This window comes from Notolabrus celidotus, chromosome 12 (assembly GCF_009762535.1).
Source record: "Notolabrus celidotus isolate fNotCel1 chromosome 12, fNotCel1.pri, whole genome shotgun sequence".
NCBI lineage: Eukaryota > Metazoa > Chordata > Actinopteri > Labriformes > Labridae > Notolabrus > Notolabrus celidotus.
In genome coordinates, this window is record NC_048283.1 from 14,876,448 (window position 1) to 14,903,880 (window position 27,433).

General features: G+C 38.2%; 3 protein-coding genes across 5 annotated transcripts in view; 1 reads left to right on the forward strand and 2 right to left on the reverse strand.

The window, feature by feature from the left end:
* Nucleotides 1-3,986: 3,986 nt before the first annotated feature.
* On the reverse strand, nucleotides 3,987-9,715 carry tfpt (TCF3 (E2A) fusion partner). 2 transcript variants are annotated; one of them, XM_034698058.1, is made up of 7 exons: nucleotides 9,504-9,715; nucleotides 7,578-7,679; nucleotides 6,982-7,104; nucleotides 6,438-6,508; nucleotides 6,285-6,354; nucleotides 4,475-4,630; nucleotides 3,987-4,320 (listed from the first exon to the last, which is right to left on the reverse strand). In XM_034698058.1, exons 2-7 carry the CDS (start codon nucleotides 7,677-7,679, stop codon nucleotides 4,246-4,248), a joined length of 597 nt encoding a protein of 198 aa, XP_034553949.1. In that variant the 5' UTR covers nucleotides 9,504-9,715; the 3' UTR covers nucleotides 3,987-4,245. The 2 variants fall into 2 exon arrangements, with proteins under 2 accessions (XP_034553949.1, XP_034553948.1); XM_034698057.1 differs by having other exon boundaries at nucleotides 4,463-4,630.
* Nucleotides 9,681-11,501, forward strand: ndufa3 (NADH:ubiquinone oxidoreductase subunit A3). The gene is made up of 4 exons (XM_034698060.1): nucleotides 9,681-9,792; nucleotides 10,029-10,103; nucleotides 11,111-11,188; nucleotides 11,309-11,501. The coding sequence occupies exons 1-4, from the start codon at nucleotides 9,786-9,788 to the stop codon at nucleotides 11,398-11,400; spliced, it is 252 nt and encodes an 83-aa protein (XP_034553951.1). The 5' UTR covers nucleotides 9,681-9,785; the 3' UTR covers nucleotides 11,401-11,501.
* Nucleotides 11,502-12,051: 550 nt separating this feature from the next.
* zgc:158689 (uncharacterized protein LOC791177 homolog) overlaps nucleotides 12,052-27,433 on the reverse strand; it is a 30,545-nt gene continuing 15,163 nt past the window's right edge. Inside the window, exons 1-15 of one of the 2 annotated variants that reach the window (XM_034698055.1) lie at nucleotides 26,865-27,422; nucleotides 24,266-24,407; nucleotides 24,074-24,149; nucleotides 23,885-23,971; nucleotides 23,277-23,338; nucleotides 22,529-22,600; nucleotides 21,435-21,572; nucleotides 20,738-20,890; nucleotides 19,342-19,518; nucleotides 18,164-18,806; nucleotides 17,318-17,522; nucleotides 16,901-16,963; nucleotides 16,392-16,560; nucleotides 16,232-16,272; nucleotides 12,052-14,787 (exon numbers count right to left, since the gene is read on the reverse strand). In XM_034698055.1, coding sequence (XP_034553946.1) covers nucleotides 14,715-14,787; nucleotides 16,232-16,272; nucleotides 16,392-16,560; nucleotides 16,901-16,963; nucleotides 17,318-17,522; nucleotides 18,164-18,806; nucleotides 19,342-19,518; nucleotides 20,738-20,890; nucleotides 21,435-21,572; nucleotides 22,529-22,600; nucleotides 23,277-23,338; nucleotides 23,885-23,971; nucleotides 24,074-24,149; nucleotides 24,266-24,313 — 2,007 coding nt within the window. In that variant the 5' untranslated portion in view covers nucleotides 24,314-24,407; nucleotides 26,865-27,422 and the 3' untranslated portion in view covers nucleotides 12,052-14,714. Of the gene's footprint in view, nucleotides 14,788-16,231; nucleotides 16,273-16,391; nucleotides 16,561-16,900; nucleotides 16,964-17,317; nucleotides 17,523-18,163; nucleotides 18,807-19,341; nucleotides 19,519-20,737; nucleotides 20,891-21,434; nucleotides 21,573-22,528; nucleotides 22,601-23,276; nucleotides 23,339-23,884; nucleotides 23,972-24,073; nucleotides 24,150-24,265; nucleotides 24,408-26,864; nucleotides 27,423-27,433 lie in introns of those variants that run through there. The other variant, XM_034698054.1, reaches the window with a different exon arrangement.

Sequence of the window (27,433 nt, forward strand, 5' to 3'; positions counted from 1 at the left end):
ATAATAATGAGATACTAAGTCATAATAATGAGATACAAAGTCATAATAATGAGATACTCAGTCATAATTATGAGATACTAAGTTATTATTATTAACCCCAACTCTAACCCCAACCCTGACTCTAACCCCTAACCCTAACCCTAATCATAACCCTAACCCTAGCCCTAACCCTACCCCTAACCCTAATCATAACCCTAACCCTAACCCTAATCATAACCCTAACCCTAACCCTTACCCTAACCCTAATCATAACCCTAACCCTAACCCTAATCCTAACCCTAATCATAACCCTAACCCTAAACCTAACCCTAACCCTAACCCTACCCCTAACCCTACCCCTAACCCTACCCCGACCCCTAACCCCTAACAGCAGATCTTTGTTTTGATTTGTCAGCATGACGGCCATGCGGCCAATCACATGTGAGGATATAGGATATAGGTGATGGAGGGGAGGCTGTGTATTGTGGCTACATCTGTTCCTTCAGAGAGAGTCTTCTCGAAGACAGGGCAAATACTCACTGAGAGTAGAAATCAGATCAGCCCATCCAAGCTGAACCATCTGATTTTTCTCAATGCCAACCTGCACTGAGGAGATTAATAATGTTTGCTCTAGTTTGGTTCTGGTTCTGGTTCTGTTTGCTTGAGTTTGGTTCTGGTTCTGTTTAATTGGAGTTTGGTTCTGGGTCTGTTGCTTGGGTTGGTTCTGGTTCTGTTTTCTTGAGTTTGGTTCTGGTTCTGTTTATTTGAGTTGGTTCTGGTTCTGTTTGCTTGAGTTGGTTCTGGTTCTGTTTATTTGAGTTTGGTTCTGGTTCTGTTTGCTTGAGTTGGTTCTGGTTCTGTTCATTTGAGTTTGGTTCTGGTTCTGTTTGCTTGGGTTGGTTCTGGTTCTGTTTTCTTGAGTTTGGTTCTGGTTGTGTTTGCTTGAGTTAGGTCCTGTTTGCTTGAGTTTGGTTCTGGTTCTGTTTGCTTGGGTTGGTTCTGGTTCTGGTTCTGTTTTCTTGACTTGATTCTGGTTGTGTTTGCTTGAGTTAGGTCCTGTTTGCTTGAGTTTGGTTCTGGTTCTGTTTGCTTGAGTTTGGTTCTGGTTCTGTTTGCTTGGGATTGTTCTGGATCTGTTTGCTTAAGTTGGTTCTGGTTCTGTTTGCTTGAGTTTGGCTCTGGTTCTGTTTGTTTGAGTTTGGTTCTGGTTCTGTTTGCTTAAGTTGGTTCTGGTTCTGTTTGCTTGAGTTTGGTTCTGGTTCTGTTTTCTTGAGTTTGGTTCTGGTTCTGTTTGCTTGAGTTTGGTTCTGGTTCTGTTTTCTTGAGTTTGGTTCTGGTTCTGTTTATTTGAGTTTGGTTCTGGTTCTATTTGCTTAAGTTGGTTCTGGTTCTGTTTGCTTAAGTTTGGTTCTGGTTCTGTTTGCTCGAGTTTGGTTCTGGTTCTGTTCAGTGGATGAGTTTGCAGTTTTGGGTTAATTTGTACAATTAAAGAAGTTTGAGTAAAATACTAAACAAAAGTAAGAATGGTTTTGTAACAGAATAAATCCACAAACTTGGGCAATTATAAGGCTTCTCATAAAAAAGTGTACATAAAAGGGTTTTCAACACAAACCATTAGTTTTTGCAAAGTTAAGGTAAAACATACGGCTTCAAAAGATTCTAAATTAAGAGCCGTTCGGGAGTCGAAAGAGCCGGCTCTTCTTCGGGAACCGAGTCAAAAGAGCTGGCTCTCTGAAAAGAGCCGAACTTCCCATCACTACAGCAGGGGAGGGGAAAAACATATACAGATTCTCTGCAAGGGAGTCCTACCAACATTATACTCTGCATCTACGCATGATACACTCTCTGTCAGAGCTTTAGAAAATGAGCAGCAGAAGTAAACAGGTGATAACCCTGGCACTCCTCTTTGATCATGACAGTGAAAGAGAGGAGGGTGTGTCTGAAGATGAAGACCATCTTGTGGTCAATTCTGAGTCTGATGACTCTGACTATGAACCAAATGAGGAAACAGATATTCATATACCTCCAAGCAGACATTCACATCAAGAATGGGGAAATACAGTGATCTTCATCCCCAAATATAAGTCAGGCAAACTGTCTACAGAAAACATTATAAAGACAGAGCCACTAGGATAGCAGTGACTCGTGTAACAGACATCAAGTCAGCTTTTGAGCAGGTCATGGTAAATGGTAAATGGTAAATGGACTTGTACTCATATATCTCTTTTCCAGTCTTCTGACCACTCAAAGCTCTTTTACATTACTCGCTCACCCAATGATGGTAGAGGCTGCTATAGTAAGGGACCATCAGTATTAGATAATCTTATTCTAGACATTCATGCACCACTGAACAACTGAGGGAGCAGTTTGGGGTTCAGTGTCTTGCCCAAGGACACTTCGGCATTTGACTGCAGGAGCTGAGATCGAATAGAGACAAGCTGTCAGCCCTTAGAACTGTGAGGGACAAGTGGGTAGAGCAACTTCCACTACTCTATAACCCAGGCCCTAATGTCACAGTGGATGAAAGGCTAGAGGCATTCAGAGGTTCCTTCCATTTTAGGCAATATATGCCTTCCAAACCAGCTAAATACAGCATCAAAATCTGGGCAGCATGTGACAGAAGAGGTGTCTCCTGTTAATTTATCAACATCACTTCATAAAAAAAAGATAATAAAAAAAAAAATATATATGAAATAAACAAAAATCTAAGTCATGTAAAACTATTGTATTTATATTTTGATCTTTCAAATGTACATTAAAAAAAGTTTTAACATGAATTTTCATAAAAAACGAGTGAGTTATCCTATTTGAACCATGATCTGTGAGGATTAAAGAACACCATTGCACTAAATATTGATTTAAATGGTTAGTAATGGATTTAATAATGAGATTAAAAATGTTTATTGGGATTTTTTTGAGTTCTGACACTTCTGGATAATTAAACATGCCCCGGGTCAAGTTGATCTACAAACATTATTGCTGTCCCTAAGAAACAAACATAACCGGAGGGTTAAGCCCTGAAACCTGCTGCAAACACACCAAACACACAGGTTACCTGTGCACCTGACACTGAGCGTAATGTTAACAGCAAAAGAATAGATAGATTATAACAATGAACAAGGTAAAGTTGACTATTTTGGACCCCTCAGCTCCAGCATGAACAGTCTGCTTGCTGGACCGTGTTGTATGCAGGGGGTGTAGTGCTAGTGTTAGTAGTTAGTGGATCATCATATAGTGCTCTAAAAGGTCTTCATGAATCTCAACCGGATTATGCAAACAGCAAGTCATCTATTTTCTCACTTTGAGAAATAAAGTCCCGGGAAAAAAGGCCGTTCAGGTCATTCTGTCAGCACTATGATTGTATGCGACCCCCAGAGGAAAAATTTGAAATAGTAGTAACTTTCATTGAAAAATTGCAGTTAATGTCTTCTATGTAATTTTTTTCACTTTGCAAAGTCGCCAGATTGGAACCTCTGGCAGGTCTGTTTTGGCCCGCGGGCCACATGTTTGACACTCGTCTTTTTTTTTTTTTTTAAATGAAACATAATTGCCAGGGGAGTGACACAGATTCTCTACACAGAAAGTCGAATCCACAAATCAAATAAAAAATCTGAAATCTGTTTTTATAATAATTCAGCTTGAAACTTAGATTTTTTATATTTTCAATAGAAATGTTTTTTCACTGTGTTCTGTTGATCAAGTCTTATCTATTGATGCAGACGTTAAGATTTAAAAAAGTGACTCCTCTGTCTCGCATTTGTCTCTCTCTGCAAACATTTCATAATGAAACACCAGCACCCTTGAAACATTTTTTAGCCTTAAAATAAATAATTAACTGAACCAAAAAAAGTGTTGCATCACATACGAATCAAACAAACCTGATAATCATGGCTCCCTTGGTCTAATGCCATCTAATACTAATAATAACAATTTCTGGATGATCAATGCAGGTACTTTTCTAAAACTGTATCTACATTGCTTGATAAGAAAACATAGGAGGTTGTACATGAGTGTTTACAGTTTATTACTAATCATAACTATATGTTGTCAGTACAAAACATGAAATTAGAAACTCATATACTCAAAACAAATTAATAAATGTACCAGGTAAGTAGCATTTTACCTAAAGTTCATTCAATGAGTTCATAACATTCAAGTAAAATTACACAGAGCAAAACCTAGCTGAACAGAGGAGGTTGCATCTTTTGAACAGTTTATGAAACTTGGTCCTCTTTTATCATCATCACACCCAGGGCAGTGCAGTGATCAGTGAGACAGTGAAGTTGGACTGGGCATCTCTCCAAACTGTGTCTCTGCCAACGAGGACATGTCGGCTTCAGGCTGGGAAAAGAAGAAGAATATAAGCACAGAAAATCATTAGTAAGCACTGTCAGATGTCTGAATGTGTACTTTTGAAGTTGCCTATATACATATTATAACACCCATTCAAGCAAAAACAGATGAAGTATTAAAAAATAAATACATTTGAATTTACTTGATCTTTATCTTTGTCTTGTCGTGAAATTCGATGCCTCCTCTTCTTTGGTGCTGCAGCATGATGCGAAGGTGCAGACGAAGCAGAACCAGACACACCATTGAGCCGGTCTTCCTCGACTCCAACTGCAGGATCTAAATGTGCTCCCGACTCTTCCTGGAACAAAAACAAGAGACTATTTCAAACATGCATCAGAGGCTTGAGTTATTTATATTTCACTGCTTCAAAACAAAAAGCAGACAGGCTGTACCACTGCCAGATTAACTGTACTTGTTGGGTTGACCTTTAAATTCAAACACAATGGAAACTACAAAGAGTTCATCATTATTATCCAACCGTATGGCCACACCAAGCAGAAGGGTCCTCTGTCAAATTCTAAATGAAAAGACAACAGCTACTGACTCAACTTCTGTTGAGCGGACAAAATGACATAAAATGGCCAAACCTGCAGAGAGTTAATCAATAGGCATCCTCCTTTTTCTTTTTCTTTTCTTTTCTTTTTTTTTTTTATTGAGTCTCTCTTGTCAGTATAGCTTAGCTAGCTTTGCCTTTTTTTAATCAGGTATTATATTTGCTTGTACTTAGTATGCGAAAACGTATTATAATGGCAATAGGCATGACATTGACCTGTGGGGGGAAGTGGTTTGGCGGCTGGGTTTTCCTTGTTTGGAATGTACGGTATGATATGGTGGCAGTATATTATTTTGTTTTATTTATTAATGTGTTTTATTTTCTTCTTTTTTTTCTTCTCTTCCTTCTCTTCTCTTTCTAATGTAAATGTCTTTATATAATCCACTCTTAATATTTTACTTTAAATGTTTAATGTGGTTTGAAGGCAAGATGTATGATCTGATTTAATTCTCTTCTGTTTGTGGAAAAACAAAAAACAATAAAACTCTGTTTTAAAAAAAAAGAAGACAACAGCTGTATGAGTTGATATCATGACACATGCAAAAAACTTATTTTCAGGGTCCTCATGACAGGTTGATCCACACACATCCTTTTATTATAATAATCCATATTATCAGGACTGAATTCAATGATTTAGTGAACCTGCACTCCAGGAGCAGGAACTGATAGAAAATAGTCAAATTAAACATGGAACTTTTGGCTTTGACTGGTCTGACTGGCACACCCACCTAACAAGCTGATTTTACTATCACGCACACTGCATTTTACCATGTTTACCCTGCATTTAAAACCACATGCTTCTTATTTTTCATCATTGTACATTCTGAAGCTGAACTTACAGACTTAAGTATATGATATGCATACAAATGAAACATACTACCCTGTTATAACACTAGGACATTTGTAATTATACGCCTATTAAAGAATGGAGTGCAAAATGTATTGTTGTTGAAAACATTATAGCCCTTCTGCTACAAAGTAGATTTTCATGGGCCTTTCTGACATTCTGTTAGAAATCAATCTGCTGTTGTTCAATGTAATGCCTGTAATAATACGTTTACATTTTTATTTCAATAACATGTATTTATCTTATAATTATATGGCATATATTTTGCTGCACACAGGATTGTAGATTAGAAAAGCTTAAAAAGCATGTCGGACTTCCACACTGCAAACAAACCAGTGGTAGCAGAACATCAAGGTTGTATTTCCCTAAACCGTATTTGATATACATGTGGTTGAAAACACCTGATCTTTTGTCTGGCAAACTAAATTGTTCAGCAGTTTGAGCAATGTATTACAACCCTGCTTATATTATGGCATGGATGATAACAATACAAAATATTAATGATGCTTCACAACTAGTTTTACATAAAGTTCTTATAAAGTTTAATTTCACCTCTAGAAGTATCGTGAGCTGGGCGTTTCTGTAGTCATCTCCATGAGCATCTAAAGTCTTCATGAGAAACCTGCAATATCAAAATTATCTTCAAATTGGCCATCATGCAGAAAACATCTAAAATGTAAGAGTTAATGTGATGAAGTTTCATACCGTCTCTCTTTCTTCAAGCGACGTGTAATTCTTTGTACCTGGTGAAGGCGACCAAGAATCTTCTGATTCACCTGAAAAGGACAATTTTGAAAGGGACTGTGAGTACACTGTCATACATGGCTGATGTAGGCTTTAAATAGTATTATCTATTTAGTTCTAACATCTGAATGTAAATGGAAGAGACTGGATAGTGTTGTAGATAAATGTGCTGAAGGTAAAGATAAAGCAGTTGTGAAAAGCAACAGAATAATAGGTTTAAGTCTTTATTTGAAATAATCATATAATTAATATACATTTCTGTAATGCAGTCTCCTATGCTCTGCAAGTGCAGTCCCAAAATTAAATCAGCTGATATGAATGAAAACATATCAGAAATCTTTCTTAGATAAAAAAAAAAAAACAGCCAGCATTTAAGTGCATAGCAAGGAAAGGTATTTGCAATCACAAAGCTGGTGCCAATAAACCCAAATACATTTCACAGACAGTGATGTATTCTTAGAAACATAACACACCTCTCTAAATCCAAATGCAAGTTTGTACAAACCTGTTCAATTTCTTTACATCTCCTGCTCAGAGCCAAATATTTCCTCTTATCAAGAGCTCTTCTCTCTTCATCTTCTTCTGCTGTACTCTCCAGCAGCTCATTGCTTCCAGGACCCAGCTCCACCTGAGAGAATCAACACACCTGTATCCTTTCTGTTTGGCTTTCTGGGTCAGTGATTCAAATCAAAAATAGTTTTCACATACAGAACACTCCTGTTGGTGAATGTAGTACATTTTTATTATCATGTTTAATGTTGTGTTGACATCATTTGACACTCAATTCTATAACTGAATACATCCATTATGTTGGACACATAAAACCTGGATGCTGACTTATGTATGTAGTTGTATCTTATATCTGAAATTATAATTTGTAGGGGATTAGACAGCTATGTAGAGTGTTTCCTTTTCCTTCTGTACTACAGGGACCACAGGCTTCACGCACCCAATGACACAACCTTCACTGTCTTCAGTCCTTTAGTCTTTTCATTCTAATATTGGTTGAATGTAATTTAAAAAAAATGTAATAATCATTAAATCTATAATGAAAACCCTCACACAATATTAATATAGCCTTATCATGATAATAAAGATTACCTCTCCTGGTCCCAGCTCCACACCACCAGGCTCCAGCTCTGCCTCCAGGATGTGTCCTCCAAAAAGAGGAGGGAGAGCCAACCCAGAGAAATCCTCCATCATCTTAAAAAACAAGAGGATTGTTCTATAACAAACTTATACCTATGTGGTTCAACTAATACATGTTGACTGAAAAGAGCTCCTGAATACGTTTACCTGCTGCTCTCACAACTGGACGACCGAGGTTATTTATTTCGACTTCGGTAGATTTAAATGGGTTAAATTTAATACATTGGTACCGAACATTGACAAAACTAAATGCTGCTAGGAGGAATGTTCTTGCTAATGCCACTACGCTTAACTTATCAATAGACGGCAAATCTGTAAAACAGGTTTCCAAAACCAAATTACTCGGTGTCAAAATAGTTAATGATCCGACCAAATCGATTATATTGTCTCCAACATGGGAAAAGGAAAAGCTATTTCAAGGAAATGTTCTGGATTTGTTCCACCTTCTGTTATGAAAGATGTTGTTAGGTCACTTGTTCTGTCACAGATTGAGTACTGTCTGCTTATCTGGTCAAGTGCTGCTGAAAAACATCTAAAAAAACTTCAAGTTGTACAAAATCGAGCTGCAAGATTGGCTCTTAACTGTTCTTTTCGTACTAATGTGCTTGAGATGCATAAAAGATTATATTGGCTAACTGTGGAGGCTAAATTAAATCCTGTCATTTATGCAAACTGTTATATGGAATGACACACCACAGTTCTTTTGAGATAGACTCATAGGCGTTTCTAGCCCATTTTGGGGGTGCTGAAGCATACAGTACTTGGTTAAAACGTAATATTTTAACAACAAAAATTCAGCAGCTCCACTGCATTTTACATGTAGTGCATTGCATTTCAAATCAAAGTCTAAAAAATAACTCCAATGCCATTTTTGGGGTATTTTTGGTGCTCACTATAGGGGTCTGGTGTACTCCAGAAACATACATACATGTTTAGATATATGTTGAGGAGCTACTGTATCTAAATGAGTTGTCTTTCCCCAGAAATAAGGGTTACCATATGTTCCTTTTATGATTCCAATCCATTTCTCTTTTGATGTGGCTCAGCATTTAAATAACCTTTATCAGATTTGATGGTTTAGTCACAGACTTTCCCAAAAAGTGTTGTACTTTTCTTTCACAAATGTGGGAATGAAATTGCATTAAAATGTACAAAACAGTTACATTTATCTTCCCCGGCCGGGCAGCTGTCTGGGTGCTCAGCACCCCTAAACATCTGATCCTAGAATCGCCCCTGGATAGACTCAAATATTCTGGTTGTAATCATAGGTATACGACATGTCTGGTTATCTGCTAACACCAAGTCCTATAACTAACTGTATGATGAGATCTGTTCTTTTTGGAGGTTCCTCTGCCTGGAATCAACTCCCCACCAACATGAGAATGATCAAAATCAGATTTTATTTTAAAAAGTCACTTAAACAAATGCTGATGAATTCCTCATAGACGTTATTATGTAATCACTGTTTTGAAAGTCTTTGCTTTATTAATTTTTGGTGCCATGTGTTTGTGACAATTTTGTTTTTGTTTACATTATTTTGTAGTTTAAATGCTACTTATCGTTTATTTGCTCAGATACTTAGTTTTATTTTTCATTTTCATTCTTGATTTTTATAATTGGCTGCTATTGCATTTTTGTTTTATGGATAACGTGTGGTTTTAAATAATTGTTTTTCTTGTTTTTGTTTTGTTGTGTGGACCCCAGGAAGACTGGCAAACACAATGTGGAAGTTAATGGGGATCCTAATAAAGAAATAAAGAAATTAATAAAGAAATAATAAATATTAGCGACGTTTAATTGAGCACAAAGTAATATAATCGATTGGAAGAGGAATAGCATTAGCGACGATGGACTTTCATTGCCTACAAAGGTACTTACATTATTAAAAATGAGTCCAAATCCGGGATGTCGGCTCAGTAGCACCTGATGCTGTGAAGATGTGAGTAAGCCACCTCTGGAAAGATCTTCATTAGGTCGATGATACTACAGACTTCAGCTCAGATAAGAAAGATTGATATATAACGAGGCAAGGACAGCTCTTCTCTCACCATTCTTTCTGTTCAAGTAATGTTTTTATGCGACGGGCGCCGAAAAATGACGTCAGATATCATTTGACTACATTTCCCATGAGCCTCTCGGTTGATAACTACAGAAGTCAACATGGCGGGTACGTGAACATTTTCTCATCTTTCATACGTGTTTTGTGTGAAACAGGCTTTTATAAGAAGCTCCGGCAGCATACAGATAAATCTTAAACTGACATGGGCTCAGATTTACTGAATCACTGAAGTATCCACTCGAAATTAAACGAAATTCGTGACCTTGGGTGTGCTGCTAACTTTGGCTAACGATAGCATGTGTATTGTATGTTGATTTTTACCTGTTTATTTATTTCACCTGCAGGATTTGGAGCGTTCCTGAAGAATGCTTGGAACAAGGAGCCTGTAATCCTGACGTCTTGTGCGATTGGACTAGTGGGTCAGTATTTTGATTTAGTTCAAAATTGTGTGTAGTCGGAGTATTACATTGCATAACCTGTCTTGGAAATATTCAAGTATCAGAATCAGAATCAGCTTTATTTGCCAATTATGCTTGAACACACAAGGAATTTGTCTTGGTAAACTGTGCTCTTTTTGTACAAAGGCATACAAATACAAGTATAAATACAATAATAATAACATCAATTATAAACATAAAAGAACAACAAATAGGCATGACGAGATTCAAGAAATCTTTATTGCCAAGTGAGCTCGCACACACAAGGAATTTGACGTGGTGAATGGAACACTGGTCTTTAACAACAAGACAGTAAGGACACAACAAGACAGTAAGGACAATAAATATATAAACCTAAAAAGTAACCCTAAAAAATTCTAAATAAAAATACTATCTGTACAAAGAAAGGTGTTGAAGTACTTTTAAGACATAGATAAATGAATTAACCTAAGCCAGAGTGCAAATGTTATTGTTATTATATTGTTGAATTTAATAGTGTTTTTCTGCTGCGAAGGCATTAGAGCAACATTTTAAAGTGAACATTACCCTTATTCTACTCACTGGACCCCCTAAAATTGTATTGGTATATATATGTTTACTGCAACTTACTTCAGTAGGCTTCTGAAAAATAATACATACCTGTGAATACCTGTGAATTACGGTGGCCCTGAAGTGAAAATCACAGCTGCAATTCAGAAAACACTACTGCAAATCAGAAAACACTACAACATTAACCAAGCTGGAAGAAATAGGTACCCTTGGGGGACATGACTCATCGCTGAATGGACTGGTCTATCCTTTGACCCAGAAGGACATGGTTTACTGAATTACCGTTGTGTTTTGTGACCTTTCAAATTGTAGATTTTTCATATGTCAGCATGTCATAGTTCGGCTAGCAGCATTAGCAGAACGTGGATTTCTTGAATAGAAAGCGTTGTGAAGTGTTATTAATATGTTAACCTGGTGTATATTAATACATCTTTCCTCAGGTATTGTTCTTCCATTCATCAGCCCCATCACAAAGTACACAGCAATGATCAATTCAGCTGTGCCATACAACTATCCAGGTAAACACAGCTGAGCATATTGTGTTAGAGTGACAGTAAAGGATGCAACACAGTACTTCAGTATTTTTTAACCATACAATAAAAAACTGGATTGTCTTTTTCTCATTTTCCCCTCTGCAGTTCCAGTGCGAGATGATGGAAACATGCCTGATGTCCCTGACCACCCATGTAAACCCGAAGGAACCAACCTGCAATGGCTTAAAAACTTGTAACTGTTCAAATCTCTCGATCGACACCCGTTCTGTTATTTTGTTCGTTTGTGTCTGAGTAAATGCTCCATGTGTCCCAAAATAAAGATTCTATATTTAATTCAGCTTTTTTACCACTTTGTTCTTTTTTGGACACATTAAATACACAAGGTGGAGGGCATTTTTAACTACATTATAACATTAAGTAAATGACCCAAGCTGAACCTCAGATACTTATAAGTGTGTAACAAAGAAGTTTGCATGAACTCTTTCAACTTCAAATCAGGAGACTAACATCATTAAACACCTTCAAATGTGAAACAAATCATATTTTTCTGTCAGAAATCATAACTCAGCATTAAGACTTCTGTTTGATTTTCCAGGGCAGATCAAGAGAGTTTTGAAACTAAGCTTCAGCACAACCCTGATCCTTCAAAAGAGGCTTAACTTGACAAAGTTGGACTGAATTCTTTGTTTCATACCTGCATTAGTCTGCTTGCATGAGTAACAGAGGCCACACAATAATGCAGGAATCTGTATGGCATGGAACCCCTTTAAAATGAAGTATTAATATAATTTGATCCCACACTTTGAATGTACTTCAAAAACATAAAAGCTACATAACTTTTATGGGGAAACAAACATGTCATCTATAAGAACTACAACGGGCAAACGTTTCCTTCATAGAACTTTTATTTCACATCACATCAATATTCAGTGTTTCAGATGAAAGTGTTCATCACTACAATAAAATGTCTTCTGAGTCAGCAGGATTTCATGTTGATGTAGCTTAGAGAACGGACTGAGCGTCCATTTAAATTGCTTTGTTTTTGTTCCACAGAACTGTGGAACTGTGTAAGATGTGTGTGCAATGTAGTAACAATATTTCACTATGGCAGAGGAGTTTTGGACTTTGGTTGGTATCCGGTTTTCAGTGGCAGTTCTTCCATAATCAAGTAGTTAAGACAGTTTTGTATAGTACATTCAGCTGTACACACAGTGTCTCCATCTGAAGCTGCGATGAGAGGTCTGCATAAAATGCACTTATAATAAACATACTTTCTGTACACAAAATATTGAAGACTAGCGGTTAATTTACTTATGATTTTACCATTCGTTAGGTGTCAAATATAACATTTTTAGATGTGTTAAACGTGCTGTTTTTTGTTAAAAAAAATGTTTCACTAGATCTATTTCTCTTTTACATTTGCTTCAAGATTAATCAATTTCATCTACTGCCTAATTTTTACATTCTTGTTAATTCACTACAGACACTTGCACAAAACTCAGCTTAAACTCATTCTGCTTTGAATGGTTCAATACAACAGACAACAGTTCCTCCTAGCTTTGGTCTACATGAAACAATGGTCTCAGTTAAAAAGAAATTCAGACCTAAGTAGATGAAAAAAAGCCACTGTGTATTTTCACTGTGTAACTGTCTGACAGGTCTTATTATGAGTTCAATTGTTCATGTTGTACTGTTAATGGAAAACTAGGAGTTAACTGTGTCAGCAAAGTCCAAATGTCATACCAAAGGGAAATATTATTTCTGAAAAGAAGTTAAATAAAAGTCAAACAATCGCACATTTTTGCACTATTAACAAGCATGAAGAAGCATTAGCTCTAGCATTTACGGTCACTTTTATTAATGATGCAATACTACTCAAAGTAGGATCAATGCTGTTAGAAATTATTTTCTACAACCCCCTGTGGGATCTTAAATCTTCAAGGTGCTACAAGATCACAGAAGCTCAAAGTAATTACAACAAGAACATAAACCATTTCAGTTTTTAAACATACAGAGTTTTATCTTTAAAACACTTCTCTAAAAATAACTATAGAGCTATAGAGTATTACTTTGGATATTTCTAGTTTACCATAAACACTTGCTCAGACGTTGGTCAACTTTCTGGTATGCTTTCATCATCACTTTCATCATCACATTTCTCCCTATTAAAAAAATCCTGTCGTCTGCCCTGGCTTTCACATCCCTCTTTAAGATTCTGCTCAGTCTGATTGGTAAACATACAGCTACAAACAACTAGCCTAGATGTTGTCTAGCTTAAGATTTGGGACTGAAAAGGAATCAAGAAGACATCAAATCCAAAGACTAATCTGGCAAAACTTTCATACTTCACACTTTGAAACCCTCAACAATAATCAACTTTCTGGAATAAAAACTTCTTTCAAAAACACCATCATCTAAATGTTCATCTGTTAATTGTCAAAGTTTGTTTCTGTGGATCTCAGAAGCTTTGTTGTATGACTTCCTTTGTTAAAAAAAAATCATCTGAGAGTCTACAACTCTCATTGATCAATTATTTTAAAAATCAAAGTTAGAATTTGTTTTCATAATTTTTTTTTGAGGCCAATACAGATTTAAATCATAAAAAAGAATTACAAACAAAGAACACTTGAATGTAAAGTTACAGCAGCAGAATGTGTCATGTTACCTGGAATTAACAGAAAGATATAACCAACAGGGACTCAAACACATGAACAGCTTTGCCCATGCTCATTAATTCTTTAGTAGAAACAGCTCAAAAATAACTTTTATGGCCAATTTCAGTATCATTTACCAAGTCTCTCTTAAACAAAAAACACTTTTTGTAATAGAAAAGACACTTGAAATAAATGCAAAACCTTAACTTCATTGAAACCAAGAAAATTCAACAATCTGGCAGTATTTCTAAAAATAGAACATTTTTATAGCACTTTTAGAGTAGGAGCCTGCCCTCTTCCCATAACACTTTGTTACAGTAAAAGTTCACAACCCGCTATGAGGAACCAGTCCCTAAATCAACCACGCAAAGAAAACAGTTATGAATATGGCACAATAAACAACCAAAAAATTAGATCAAAGGTTATGTTGAATTGCACAGTAAAATAAGTCAGAGGCATCTTTCATATACCTGACAATGTTAGTTATTCTTGACAAGTAAACGAGACCTCATACTCTAAGCTAAGTACAACCTAACATCACAACTTAGGTTTCTTAAAAACTACCTTTTATTTTTTGCACACAATTCTCAGATATTTTCAAATATTATAGTTTTGTTTTGTTTTTAACATTTTCCATAATTATCCCAAACTTAAATGGACTGAAATCACATTTATAACAGATCTTAACATATAAACTTTTTATACCTGATTTAACATATTTATCAAGAAACACAATCTATACTTTATTAATTTGCAAAAAAAGAAAAAAGAAACTCATCATCCCCAAAAAACATCGACATAAACCGGTGGTTTGTTTCCAGGATTCAACCTGATGTTTGAAGAATTGACAAACCACAGAACACACGATTGCTGCTGCTGTGTGGAAAAATAACTGTTCACTCAATGATAGGGGCAGAGCGATCGTTGGTGACAGTTTTTCTGAGTCGGATGTGAGCAAAGGGATTGATTCTGTAAGGAGGAAAACATGAAAGGTATGACAAAAGCACATTACATTTATTGGGCACTTCAGCAAGTTTTGCTGAAGAAGCAAAGATGTGGAGCATCACATGCAGTGGCGTGTCCAGAGGGGTGGCCAAGGGTGGCCCTGGCACCCCTTGAAATCCAATTTGCCACCCCAAGGGCCACCCCAAAATCCTAAATTATGATTGGCCGTTTGCCTTGTCAGAAATGGGGTTTCTGTTAAAGGTGACATAACATGCAATATGGACTTTTTAATGGTTCTCTACCTGAAATATGTTTCCCTGGCATGTCTACAAACCCCCCGAGAATGAAAAAAATCCATTCTGCCCCTGTTTTGATTTCTACACCTTTCTGTAAATGTGTCTAAAACGAGCCGTTTCAGACTTCCGTGTTTTTGTTACGTCACAACAATATCCGGTCTGTCACAGAGTCAGAGCTCGGAGCTTGTTCAGCCCATAGACTGTATAAAATACAACTCAACTCTCCTCCGTTTTTCATTACCTGCACAAATGTGTGCTAACAAGGAGCTTAGGAGAGAGGCATGCTAGTTGTAGGCTGTCCAGAACTTTTTGACCAGGGTGGCCCAACTGAGGCTCTCACATAGGCAGGGGTGGCCAGTGCATTTACAAATATATAACATTTACCCTTTCTGTCTTCACATCCTACTTTCATTAAAGTATTAAACAGTTGTTATATTCATTTTGACTTAAAAAAAACATGACAAAGTGGCATAAATCTTCTAAGCTTAATTCTTTAAGGACTTACAAAAGATGTTTTTTCAAAGTCACATTTGAGGGCACTAATAAAGAAATCTACTGTCAGCCTTTTAACTCATCCCAAATTATAGAGTTGAACAGAAACCCCATTTCTGACAAGGCAAACAGCCAATCATAGTTTAGGATTTTGGGGTGGCCTCTGGGGCGGCCAATTGGATTTCAAGGGGTGCCAGTGCCACCCTTGGCCACCCCTCTGGACACGCCAATGTCATGAGCTACAATCAGACAGCAGCACATGTTAGCATTCAGCCCCTTCCTGGTTGATATAAGAAAGTGGCTGAATGCTGACATTAACTTTGTGTTGTACATTGCAAAAGGGAGGGTTTCAAAAAATCTACTTTGGAGTGTTAGCCTTCAGATATTTCTAGCTAAGGGGAGTGACTGAATGCTTACAGTACTTGCTGACTGATGGTAAATGGTGGTGATATGTTGCTTTACTCTAAATAAGTCCCAGTGCCCTGCTGGGTTCTTACTATCCATCATCTTCTCATTTGCTGATCAATCAGGGAATTCTAAAATGCCTTATTCCCTGTTTCTGTTTAACTAACAACATAACCCCACAGCCCAACCCAAGATCAGTCAAATGTTTAGAGCTTGGACATATAAAGAGTCAAGAGTCTCTTTAAAGACACACAGAGCATCTTTGCAAGAGTTACCTGGTTGGAGAAGGTGGTGGAGAGGCCAATGCCGCAGCGATCTGAAATGTAAAGAAGATTTATGACTCAGTTCAGTTCGAATCATCCAATCCTCTTTCATTTATCCTAATGTTCAGTTGGTTGAAGTAATTCTTTGAACCTCCCCCCTTAAGTTTCTCACCCTGTTGCTGTCAGCCATGCTGTATGGGCGTGGGCGGAAGGTGCTGACCCTCTGTGGAGGAAGAGAGCGCTCCTCCTCTGACTCTGGGGTGAGGGCTGCGGTAGCCTGAGTACCCAGCTTGTCGAGCTGGCCTGTACTGGTGCTGTTAGCCTTAGAAAGGAAGAGGGAGCTAAAGAGGAGGTTTAAAGATGGAGCAGGTCATAAAGAGCACAGATGACAAAAGACAAAGGAAACATGATGAGTTGGAGGTTTGGGGTTTTGCATTGTTTCGTCCACATTGCTGTTGGGAGTTTGGGAGTGAGGGGAATGTGTTTGGAAAGGGAGAATACAAAAACTGAAATGGCAAAGACGAAGTTTCACTTTAACTTTCAACATGGAAACTACCAGATTGTTTTTCTACAAATCAATCAATGCTATCAATTTCTGCTGATAAACTGAGCTATAAAGCTGCTTTCTGTCACTTTCTTAACAACTTTAAAAAGATGCAAAGTTTTTCTATCTGGACGTACCTCTCGAGGTGATCCATCATACTATGCTGTGGCTGAGTGTAGGAGAAAGGGAACCAGCCTTTCCTGTGGAGTAAAATGTCATTGTGTTGGACCACAGCTTAACATTGAAATGAGAAGTTCAAGTAGTGAGACAAGTTTATGTTGAATAAAGAAAACTGCCATAGCTCCTTCATTGCTCTTACGGTAAGCCAAACAGAAGAAGGCTAAACAAGTGATTTCCCTTTTATTTTTTGTTCATTATGATGCCTGAAAATGACTGACCTTTTTTTGATGCCATTAAGATATTTCAAGTCTTGTTACTTTGTGCATACTAACAATGTTTAGCATTGCAAATATCTCTACAGTTAAACAATTGATCATTTAGTGGTTCTCTCTTGTGTCACCAAATTCTTCCTCGCTGTGTTCTTCAAAACGTACCGTCCAGTTCGTTCATTTTGACCATAGTGCCACCCATCTCTGGGCTCAGAGATGAGCAGAGAGATGCTGTCACCCTGCTGGAAGTGTAGTAAACAAGCTCCGCCCCCACCTCCCCCCATGCCTTCTGACTCCCCAGGAGAGTGGGCAAACATGGCTTCCACACGTGTAGGTCCAGATAAAGGCATAATCCTGGGGAGAGTGGCGCCTAGGTAGAGGAGATAAAAACGTATCTGTTTATGTATTCCAAAACCATGGTTGTGATATGATCAGTCAGCATGTTTTCAATCGATAACCATTTAGTATTTTCATTAAATCTCAATACAAGGTAGTTCTCATTGGTTATTATAGAGTCACCCAGTCTCAGGTATGATTTCAATTGCAAGTGTATAAAGGTGGGATTTGAGATGATGCATGATAGCGTTACTGTTTACTCTATGACAGCTGTATTTACACTGTATCAAGTTACTGCAAATGCAAACACATATTTCCCCGCAGCTGCTGCTTAACAAAAGAAGCTGTTTTCATCAGGAAATCATTTGTAAACATTTCAGGGCAAATTTAGGAAAGATCACCCAGAGTGTTGAAAAGCTGCGACTGGCACAACTTCAACCAATCAGCAAGGTAACCCCCTCTTTTTTCACAAACTGCTCTCCTGCCGTTGTTAAAAAAAACTTACTGTAAAGCATGAAATCAAAATGTGATTGCAATTATTTTTGATAGAATACTTGCTCTCCAGTTTTATCTTGACAAAGTAGTCTCCCCACAAGTGTTTGCCTTTTTTCTCACATACACCTGAATCATGTCTAAGTTAGAAAATACAACAGTTTTCAAATCATCACATCTCACCTTGAAGGCCTCCCAGTCTCATTTCACTGTTGGGTCTCCGAGGCAGAGGAAGTGTTGCTGTTGCACTCATGTCGGAGGCCTTCAGCAGCCTGGGGTTATGTGAAGGTGATGAAGTGTTGCTCCCTCCTGGTCCCACCTGTTGGTGCAGAAGCTGCACAGGAGTCATGGCCCTGGAGAGAGGAGCACTGTGGGGCAGTGGAGGACTGTGGGGAGCACTGTGGGTGATAGGTAGGGTCATGCCCTGCAAGGAGCTGCCTGGTGGGGAGATCTGGCTGAGCGACATCATAGTGGAAGGGATGAGGCACGGGGAGAGGTTAGATGTGTTGGTGGTCAGGAGGAGGGTGCCTTGCAGGGCAGAGATGCTGGACGGGGTGGGAGTGGATGCTGCGGGACTGGCGCTGCCGCTGGTGCCGCTTTCAGGGAGGAGGCTGACTGATGTATTAAGAGGAGTGCTGCTGTGCTGAGGAGACGCTCCCTGGGATGAACCTCCAGCAGCTCCTCCAGAGGAGAGAGAGCAGAAAGTCTGAGGGGAGCCCTGAGGAGGACAGGTTTCACTCTGGGAGGAGGAAGGGAGCTGGCGTTGCTGCTGGGAGCGACTGGAGTCTCCATTTAACATAGTGGGGATCTCTAGAAGAGAGAGCCTCTGAAAAAAACAAGCACATATACTGTTCACTTCCAGAAAAAAACAAGTCAAGAATAAAACTCCTATTACAGATTCTGAACCTTTAAATGTTCAGGTACATGAGGAGCAGACTCAGGACAAGTCTGACTAAAAGTTGAGTCACAACTTGTGTGATTTGAAATAAGATCATCAGAATCAGAAAGTAAGCTTGTAACTTCACTTCTACTTCAGCTTTTTGACTTGAAAGGACTAGATATTATTTTCATACTCAGGAGATTTTAGTTATTATGAACTGTGCATCCAAGATTTGTCTTTTAAATCCCCTATCTAATAAACTAACAGAACCGTCCCAACAGACTTGTTTTGTGCTTGACCATTGAGTTTATCCGCTGAAGTGTTGAAAGGGTTTTAAAATATCAACACGTGACATAATCTTTCTGTGAAACCAACAATAGAGAAGCAGAGATTATGAACTTAAACGTCTAAAAATGCTAAACTCAAACCAAAGTAAATGTCTGACCTAATAAAAGCCCAATAAAAACAAAAACTATCTGACCTGTTCTGGCTGAGTGGAGCCCAGCTTGGTGTGGCGGAGGACCTCAGCTATCCCAGCAGCCCCTGAGCTTTGAGGCGCAGTGTGACGCAGCAGATTCAGAGCTCGCTCTGGTAGTTTTGTGGGCAGAGAACACGACAGCTGCCATGATGACAGTTTCTGTGACAGGAGCTCTCTCACCTGGATAAGACAATAACAAAAATTAGGAAACCACAACACTGTTGAAGGATAGCAATAGCAATAGCAATTTTATTTATAAAGCACATTTCATTACACTGAAGTCCAATGTGCTTTACATGGAGAATTAAAAAAAGTAGAAACATTTTTCCAAATAGAATAAATAAAAACAGAAAAACAATAGATACAAGCAACATACATCAGACACAGCAATCAAACAAACAGCAAGTGTTGCTGCACATGCATCCAGTCACAACAGTCATTATACCATTCATACGCTTGAGAAAATAAATGTGTTTTTAGTCTTTTTTTTTTAAGTGGAGGCAGCTCATTTTGAGCCACCTCAGGGGGGAGCAACTTAGATACACGACCCAGGGCTCACTCAATAAGTTTAGAAGGATATGGCAGCCATTTCTGCACTATATAGGAAGAACCCCTGCCAATTGACTTCCACTTATTTATTTCAAATTTGTGTATGATTTCAATTTAACCCAAATATTACCCTCTCCATTATTATAATTTCTATTCTTTCTCTTTCCCCCTCTCAGTGATGTATTTCAAGCTACTCGGGTGTATGCAAGTGTGTAAGGCCATTATGTATTGTGTTCAGTATGTTTAATATTGTGTGTCTTATGTGTTGAAAAATTTAATAAAAATGTTCAAATATAAAGTGGAGACAGTTGTTATGGACCTGAGGTCAGCAGGCAGATTGTTCCAAAAAGATGGACCACAGTAAGTAAAGGCCGGACTTTGATTTGACTCTGGGTACATTTAAAGACTTCCACCTGCTGACCTAAGGATCCAGGTCGGGTTATACACTGTGAGCAGATAAGGCTGGAGTTAACCAAATGTTCCCTAAATGTTCCCTGACTAAATTTGTCAATGCACTTGCCAATTTCCAACTTCCCTATTCTGCCTGTGGCTCCCAGTCCAAATATCATTCATGCCTGCTGAGGTTGTTCATCTGCAAAATGAATCCCAAAAATACAAAAAGGTTGTGTGCTTCTTAAAACAGCTTGTAAATGTCAGGAAAACAAAATTACAACTGGAGAGAAAATTGCATTTTTGGGGTTCATTACTAAGCATTAAGACAGCACACAATGGGGACAGAACAAAATAGACAACAGTACCACTGCTCATACAGTAAAATATCATGACTCATTAATGGGTTTATGGAGAATAGTAAAGGTACCGCTAAGTTCAATAAGCGTGTGACCATCACCTTGGAGTGGTAGTTGATGAGCAGTTTGGTTACACAACACTGTCTGTCAACTAGGAAGCAGTATCGTCTCCTTTCCTCGGTGAGGGCAGACTTGTAACCTGTGGCCACCAGCGCGTCCAGCTCTCCTTGACGACGACTCATCAACTCCACAAACTGAGGAAGAAAGTCAAAGTCATTTTTATGCACGTAACCACATCATAAATCACACGAGACAGGGTGACCTTCAATGCTTTTTTTGAGGGGAGAAACAAAACACAGAGATCACATCCTGTCTGTTACACAATGATGAAACCAAATCACAGAACACCATCAAATGACCTGGTGATTTTTCCTCCAACATTAGCTTAAAGCTCACCCTTAATTTCTCATTTTCACCTCTTAGTGGCTAAATCAGTTCATCCTCTTATGTCATGCCTATTTCCTTCATGAGTATGTTTGCGCACTAAGTTGCTTGTTTCTGAAAAATCAGCTGAGGCAGATTGTTCTTTAATCTTATTCACTGCAGCGATTTCTTACACAAACGCTCATATAACCCTAGTTTTTAATCTGCTGTAATGCTGAGTGAGACAATCCATTTGTTTGGAGGATTTCTGTTTCTCAAAATGAAAATGGTCGACTAACTTAAGCTTACTCGTTTGTGTATTTTACTTTCACCTTGTGTATCACTCGTGTTTTTTCAGCTCTCGGTCTTTCTTACCTGCATTTCTCTGTCTCCATATTTGTTCGGATGTCGACTGCCTTGGCTCTTCCTGCGGAGTTTCTTCAGCTGAGACTGGCAGCGCTCGATAGACTCCGATTTAGATCTCCGCTCACTTTGATACTTCTTCAGAGTGGCCTGAGATGAAAACAGAAGAGTTATGCCACTCAGAAAATATCACATAGGTGGAGTGCTGTTCTATTCTTTATCCCGTCTGCTATCAGGCTTTTAAACTCAAACGGCAGTATTTTTAGTCATTTCAAATAACATTGGTATGACAAGAGATTATATTGTCCTTTAACCGTTACTGTTATTTATTTACTACGTTAACTTATTGCTGTCCTCCGCAGACCCTCTGGTTCCATGTACAGACCCAGTGCTTGACTTGTGACATGTAGCATGTATATATGATGGATGTGTTGTAGATGTTAAATGTTGTATGGTTGTTGTATGGTAAGCTATAAATGAATTGCCCTTCTTGGATCAATAAAGCTGTCTGAATCTGAATCTGAATATTCCATATTAGCATGGCTATGATTCCATTATTGAAGATAACCACAGCTGTGCTGATATTCAGTATATCACAACCTACTGTGTGATACTGATTTATCTTCTATAGCAAACTGATACTAGCAAACAGTAACAAAAAACGTATTCCCTCATTACTCGTTACACATCTTGAAGAACAGGACTATTGCAATGAAATACAAAAAATTTCTGCGCACTTGCTACTTTTTGTAAGTTTATGTGTTCCATTTGTTGTTTAATAGAAATATTTGAGGGAAATAAATCCATCTTATCCACACAAAGTTTGCTAAAATAGATAAACATTTGTTTATTTTCTAGTATTGGTATTCGGAATAATTGTGGTGAAGCGTTACAAGTCGCTTAAACCCCAAATGCTTTTGTACTCTATATCAGCACTAAGAAGAATACCTCTGGTCCAATCAAAATGCTTGGTCAGAACAAACTATAGGAAAATGAAAAGAAATCCAACTTTCACAATAAATTACATTCATATCTTTCTAATCAAATGAATGTGTATTTAGACAATAAACTAAGTGTTGAACATTTTAGCTCAAATGTCAACTTACTGTGAGGTATTTAATATCCAGTTCCAGCTTCTGCTCCAGCTGAGCGAGCAGCTCAGAGTGAAACAGCTTCAACTGTTGATGACAACATCAAAACTTAACAATGAACACCAGATAAACAGATACAGTGACATCCCAATGAAGGCTCAACACAGTGTGTCCAAAAAGCTAACAATACCACAGGCTTTAATTACTACTAACAATAACTAAATACTAATAATAACTAAATAATAGGGATGCCCTGATCCTACTTTTTAGGTCCCGATACCGATATTGATACCTGGGCTTTGGTTTCTGCCGATACCGATACCAGCTGATCCGATCCTGGTATTGATTTCAAAATCTCTATTCCTCAATCTGAGGATAGAATCATGTTTTGGCAACTTCAGGCTTTTCTGACTTTGTAAACCAAAATAAAATGAACATTTTTAAACTGACAGTATCATTATTCAAGAGATTATAAATGTGTACCAGCAGCCTGGTGAGTTAATCTTCATAACCAATAGATATTGTAAACACAGAAAAGCATAGAACTGAGATGAATAGATCTGCCATATGGTTGGACTCTATATATAGGCCCCTTGTCACCGATCGGATCAGTGCATCCCTACTAAATAACCTCTGAATGTTGAAGTCTTCATGGTCACTTCATAAGATTGACATTATATAAACATCTTATCCAAATTTCCAAACATCATTTTTTTTCAAAAGCATTCAGTAATTTGTGCAGAGGCTTTTAGTGCAGTCTTACCACATCCTCTAGCTGCACCTGTATCTGTCTGTGAACCTCAGCCATCTGAAACAGTGTGTCACCTGTGAGGAAACATAACATATGATATAGATAAACAAATAAACACCCTTTTAAATAGTTTTGGTGCATGCAGAAACTACTTATGCTTTAATATTCTATTAATGATATAAAAAAAAATCAGCATCCCCACATATGCAGAGGACCCATGATTAAAAACATCTTTAAACTTTCTGTTTTCACACAGTTTCTCATTTACAAAGCAGCAGTCAGCTGTGAGTGCCTCCCTCAGTCACACAGCGCTGTAGTATGTGGTGGCTGGCATCTCGCCCTCCGACTCTCCTGCCTGCCTCCCCCGCTGTTTTCAGCATTACAATGAGATCATGTGGTGTTGTTAATCTCCCAACAATGACCCTACTCTCTCCCTTTCTCTCTGTTCCCTCTCTCTCTCTCTCTACATTTCCTCGTCCCCTCTTGTCTTCCTCTCCTCCCTCACCGACACATGCAAGCAGACTGTTTAATCTTCTCCTACAGCTGTCAAGTTGACTCTCTTCACTTTATTAGGTGCCATTGCTGATTTTATTTAATGTTCTTCCCCACTCCTCACTCACCGAGCTCTTTGGAGCCTTGGCTGTCGCTCGCCAGTTCTCCCAGTTTCACCAGAGCGTCAAAGTAGCCCTTGGCAGCCACAGTAACCCCTGAAGTAGAGAGTTCACGTTAGGAGAAATATCCCGTTCAGTGATTAACGGTAACACTAACTCAACATAAACGCCAAATTTAGAGGCCTGTGTTGGGCTAACCTGTCAGTGCTCTCTCATAGTGTTTCCCCATAGTCACAAAGTTCTTCAGACTGGGATTAAACTGGTCCAGAATCCCCTGTTGGCAACAATAAGAGGACATTTCTTACCATTTCACAATGCATTGTACTGTGGGAGATTTTGTAACGGAAATATCTAAACAGGGTTCAATATCAGGCCAGTTACGAGTCTTACCTTGTAGACATTTTCTGTCATCTTGTTAACTTCTTCTGTTCGAGACATTTTGCTTCTTCTTCTGACCGGCCACTTAGTATGTTTGATTTGTTTTCTGTTCTTGTTTTTCAGGGTCCTACTCTTTACAGCAAACAGCAGTCCACTAAAGGAGAAAGGATGAAAAGTTACTGAGTGACGATGCATCACAATGATTCTAAACTGAAAATTGAAAAAAAGAAAAGAAAGGAAATCTCAGGAGTTTCAAGTTTCATCTCCACACTGAAAAGCAAAAGTCAAAGCACTTTTTTGTAATTCTGTTTCTCTTTAGAAATATTTTTGGAGCACTTTCACCTTTTTCTTTTCTTTTTTTTTTTTTTTTTTTTAAAGTTCAGCAATAAAGGGGCCCACAGGGAACAGAAGAGGTACAACTCAAGAAAGGTCACCTTGGGGGAGTATATGTAGTATATGTTTCTGTTTTCTAATTTTTCTTTTGTTTTGTATTTTATTGTTGTTATAGATGTTTGCTTTCTCTTTCATTTTCATTGTGAAGTTAGACTACACATTTTTTTTCTCGCTCTTATCCTCTTTATTTGATATTCTTATTATTGCTATTATTATTAGATTTTTGTCTTATTTATTTTCAAACTGTGACTTCCAATTATAATTTATATTAATTTTTGTCTTATACTGTCTATTTTTTTATTTGCATAAAATGTAAAAATAACAATAAAAATAATAATAACTGTGCAAAAATGATTTACTTTGACTGTAAGAAATAAAAATATCAATTTTAAAAAAAAAGGTCACTTAAATCAAAGGTGCACCACCTTTTTGTTTTTAACTGAGCTAGACCTCGGAAATGAATCCACAGGTGTTTAATGATTAAATTTACCTAACACTCACTCTTTCTCACAACTCATATGACTGAAGTTGCTGCAAAGAACAGGGACTTTAAAGATGCCACTTTCTACAACTTCTTCTTCTACTTTCTTAAAAATAATTGGGATTTTAACTATTTTTTGTCACTATATAGACCAAACTCAATGCATACAGAATAAACTGTAATACTGTTCAAAGATTGTAAGCACTGAAACAACAGGAATCATCTCATCCCTCTCTGAGGCACCATAAGTGTGAGATCAGGATTTCAAATAGCCAGAGGACTTTTAAGGCCATTCCACCACCACAACAAGTGATGAGGATATCAAGCCGTCTTGGTTTTTTTCTAAGGGCAGCACTGTCATTTTCACACGGCTCTCCTCTGAGTCTAAGCCTGCCAGTTTCTACATTATCGCCTCACAACATTACTGCAACCCAAATATTTCTCCAAGATTTAGGGGCCAGAAGAGTTATTATCAGATAAGAACAATGGGTTCCTACAAAGCGAGTCATAGGTGTCAAAGTGCTGAATAAACACGCGACAACGATGTTTCCTCAGCCAAGGGGACGATCAAGGGGGGACTGATCCGGGGTCAAAGGATTTCCAGTCTGGATTTGATGGCAAAATCCTCATTCTCTGTTTTCCCAGTGCAGCCCTCCTTTGTTATCACAGCGAGATTACAGAGAAAACGGTGACCCAGATCAACTAATGGTATATGACACAATGAAAACATTTCCAGACTCTTGCTCATTAGGGCCACCCTGGTGTAGTCTGTAATTTGACAGTGGTAGCTACATCAGCCTCATGTTTTAAAAACTGTATAGCTGTGCCTGTTGCTTGAAAGAAGAAGTTCTTGATAACTGAAGATTGATATAGCACCTATGTGGTTAGATTCACAGTGATGTTCGTTTTAAGTCATAGAAATAAAGTCCTGTTTGTTTCTGGTTGCAACAGAACACTCTGCAGGTGGTTGGGGAACTGATACAGAAGGTGCATTCATGTGGCTTGGGCTTCATAGATGTATTCAAATAGTTTGGTTTAAAACAAAACACTTGAAGCAGCCGCAGACAGTTTAGAAAAATTATCTGCGGTTATTTTTTATAACATTTTAATGCCATTTTTTCTTAGTTAAAATGTTCCAACTTCTGGTTCCTCATCCTAAATTAGAAGGATTTGATGTCCCTCTCTGTTCTATGTGATAAATTCAACATCTTTTGTGTTTTGGACTAATTTGCAATTTGACATTTTCATCCATTTTGTGACATTTAATAGTTGCAGTCTTAAGGTCACTGCAACACTGTCTATCCTTCAAAAAGAGAGCACAGAAACTTCAGAGGATAAAAATCAGACTGGCAACAAAATCATTTTGCATTTTAAGTTGTTTTTCTGTATCTTCTCTGTTTCATGCACTTGCTCCTCGCATTAATCTAAAGATCACTCAATAGTTTTCAATTTGCAGCTAAAACTGAACTCAACTGCTATGTGGGCCTGTCTTCAACATCACATTTAAACTCAACAAATTCATATATATACAGTTGTATCACTGAGGCTTGAAGTGACAAAAAAGAGGAAAAGAGAAACCTTTATGATACATGAATGAGTGTTTCCATTTGTGTTAAAATGCACCCAGCCATTTGCTCACACACTGCAGTTCACTGTAACAGCTACCTGTTGAGCTCCAGTTCCATTTGTAAAAGTTCAACAAATAATTCAGCTACTTCCAAATAAAAAGTTACTTACCTTTTCAGATGTCATTGTGGAGAGTGATAGAGGCTTCCTGTGAGTCTTTGAGTGTTAAATGAAGACTACAACACCCCCTCCTTTCTTCCTATTAGGCTACTTTCCCTCTCCGTTAGTTAGTGGGGGGTTGTTTCATCCAACAGAGCACTAAATCTCAGCCTCCCCTCCACCCCTTTTTCACATGGCCCTCTCTCTCTCTTTCTCTTTTCTCTACCTTTTTTCTCCCCCCTCTCTCTCTCACACACACACTTCCTCCCTCTTTCTGCCTCTCTTTACTCCCAGAAATCGGGGTCAGATATTTGGTGCCGTTCAGTACCTCTCCTCATTACTGAGCCGATTACCAACATGCCTTCACGCCCGCAGAAAAACCGACCACAGACCACAAACCCCCGCCCAGAACAAGCAGCTCCCAGAACAGTCAGCCTCGCGCTCAGTGTCCGCCTCCCTCTGCCTCTCTCTCTGTCACTCGGGCAGAATAACAATGAGCCAACGGGACCCCGTCTGAATAGAAGCAGGAGGAGAATAATGACTTGAACTTTTTAAGCCACAGCACAGGCAAAGGCCCATCA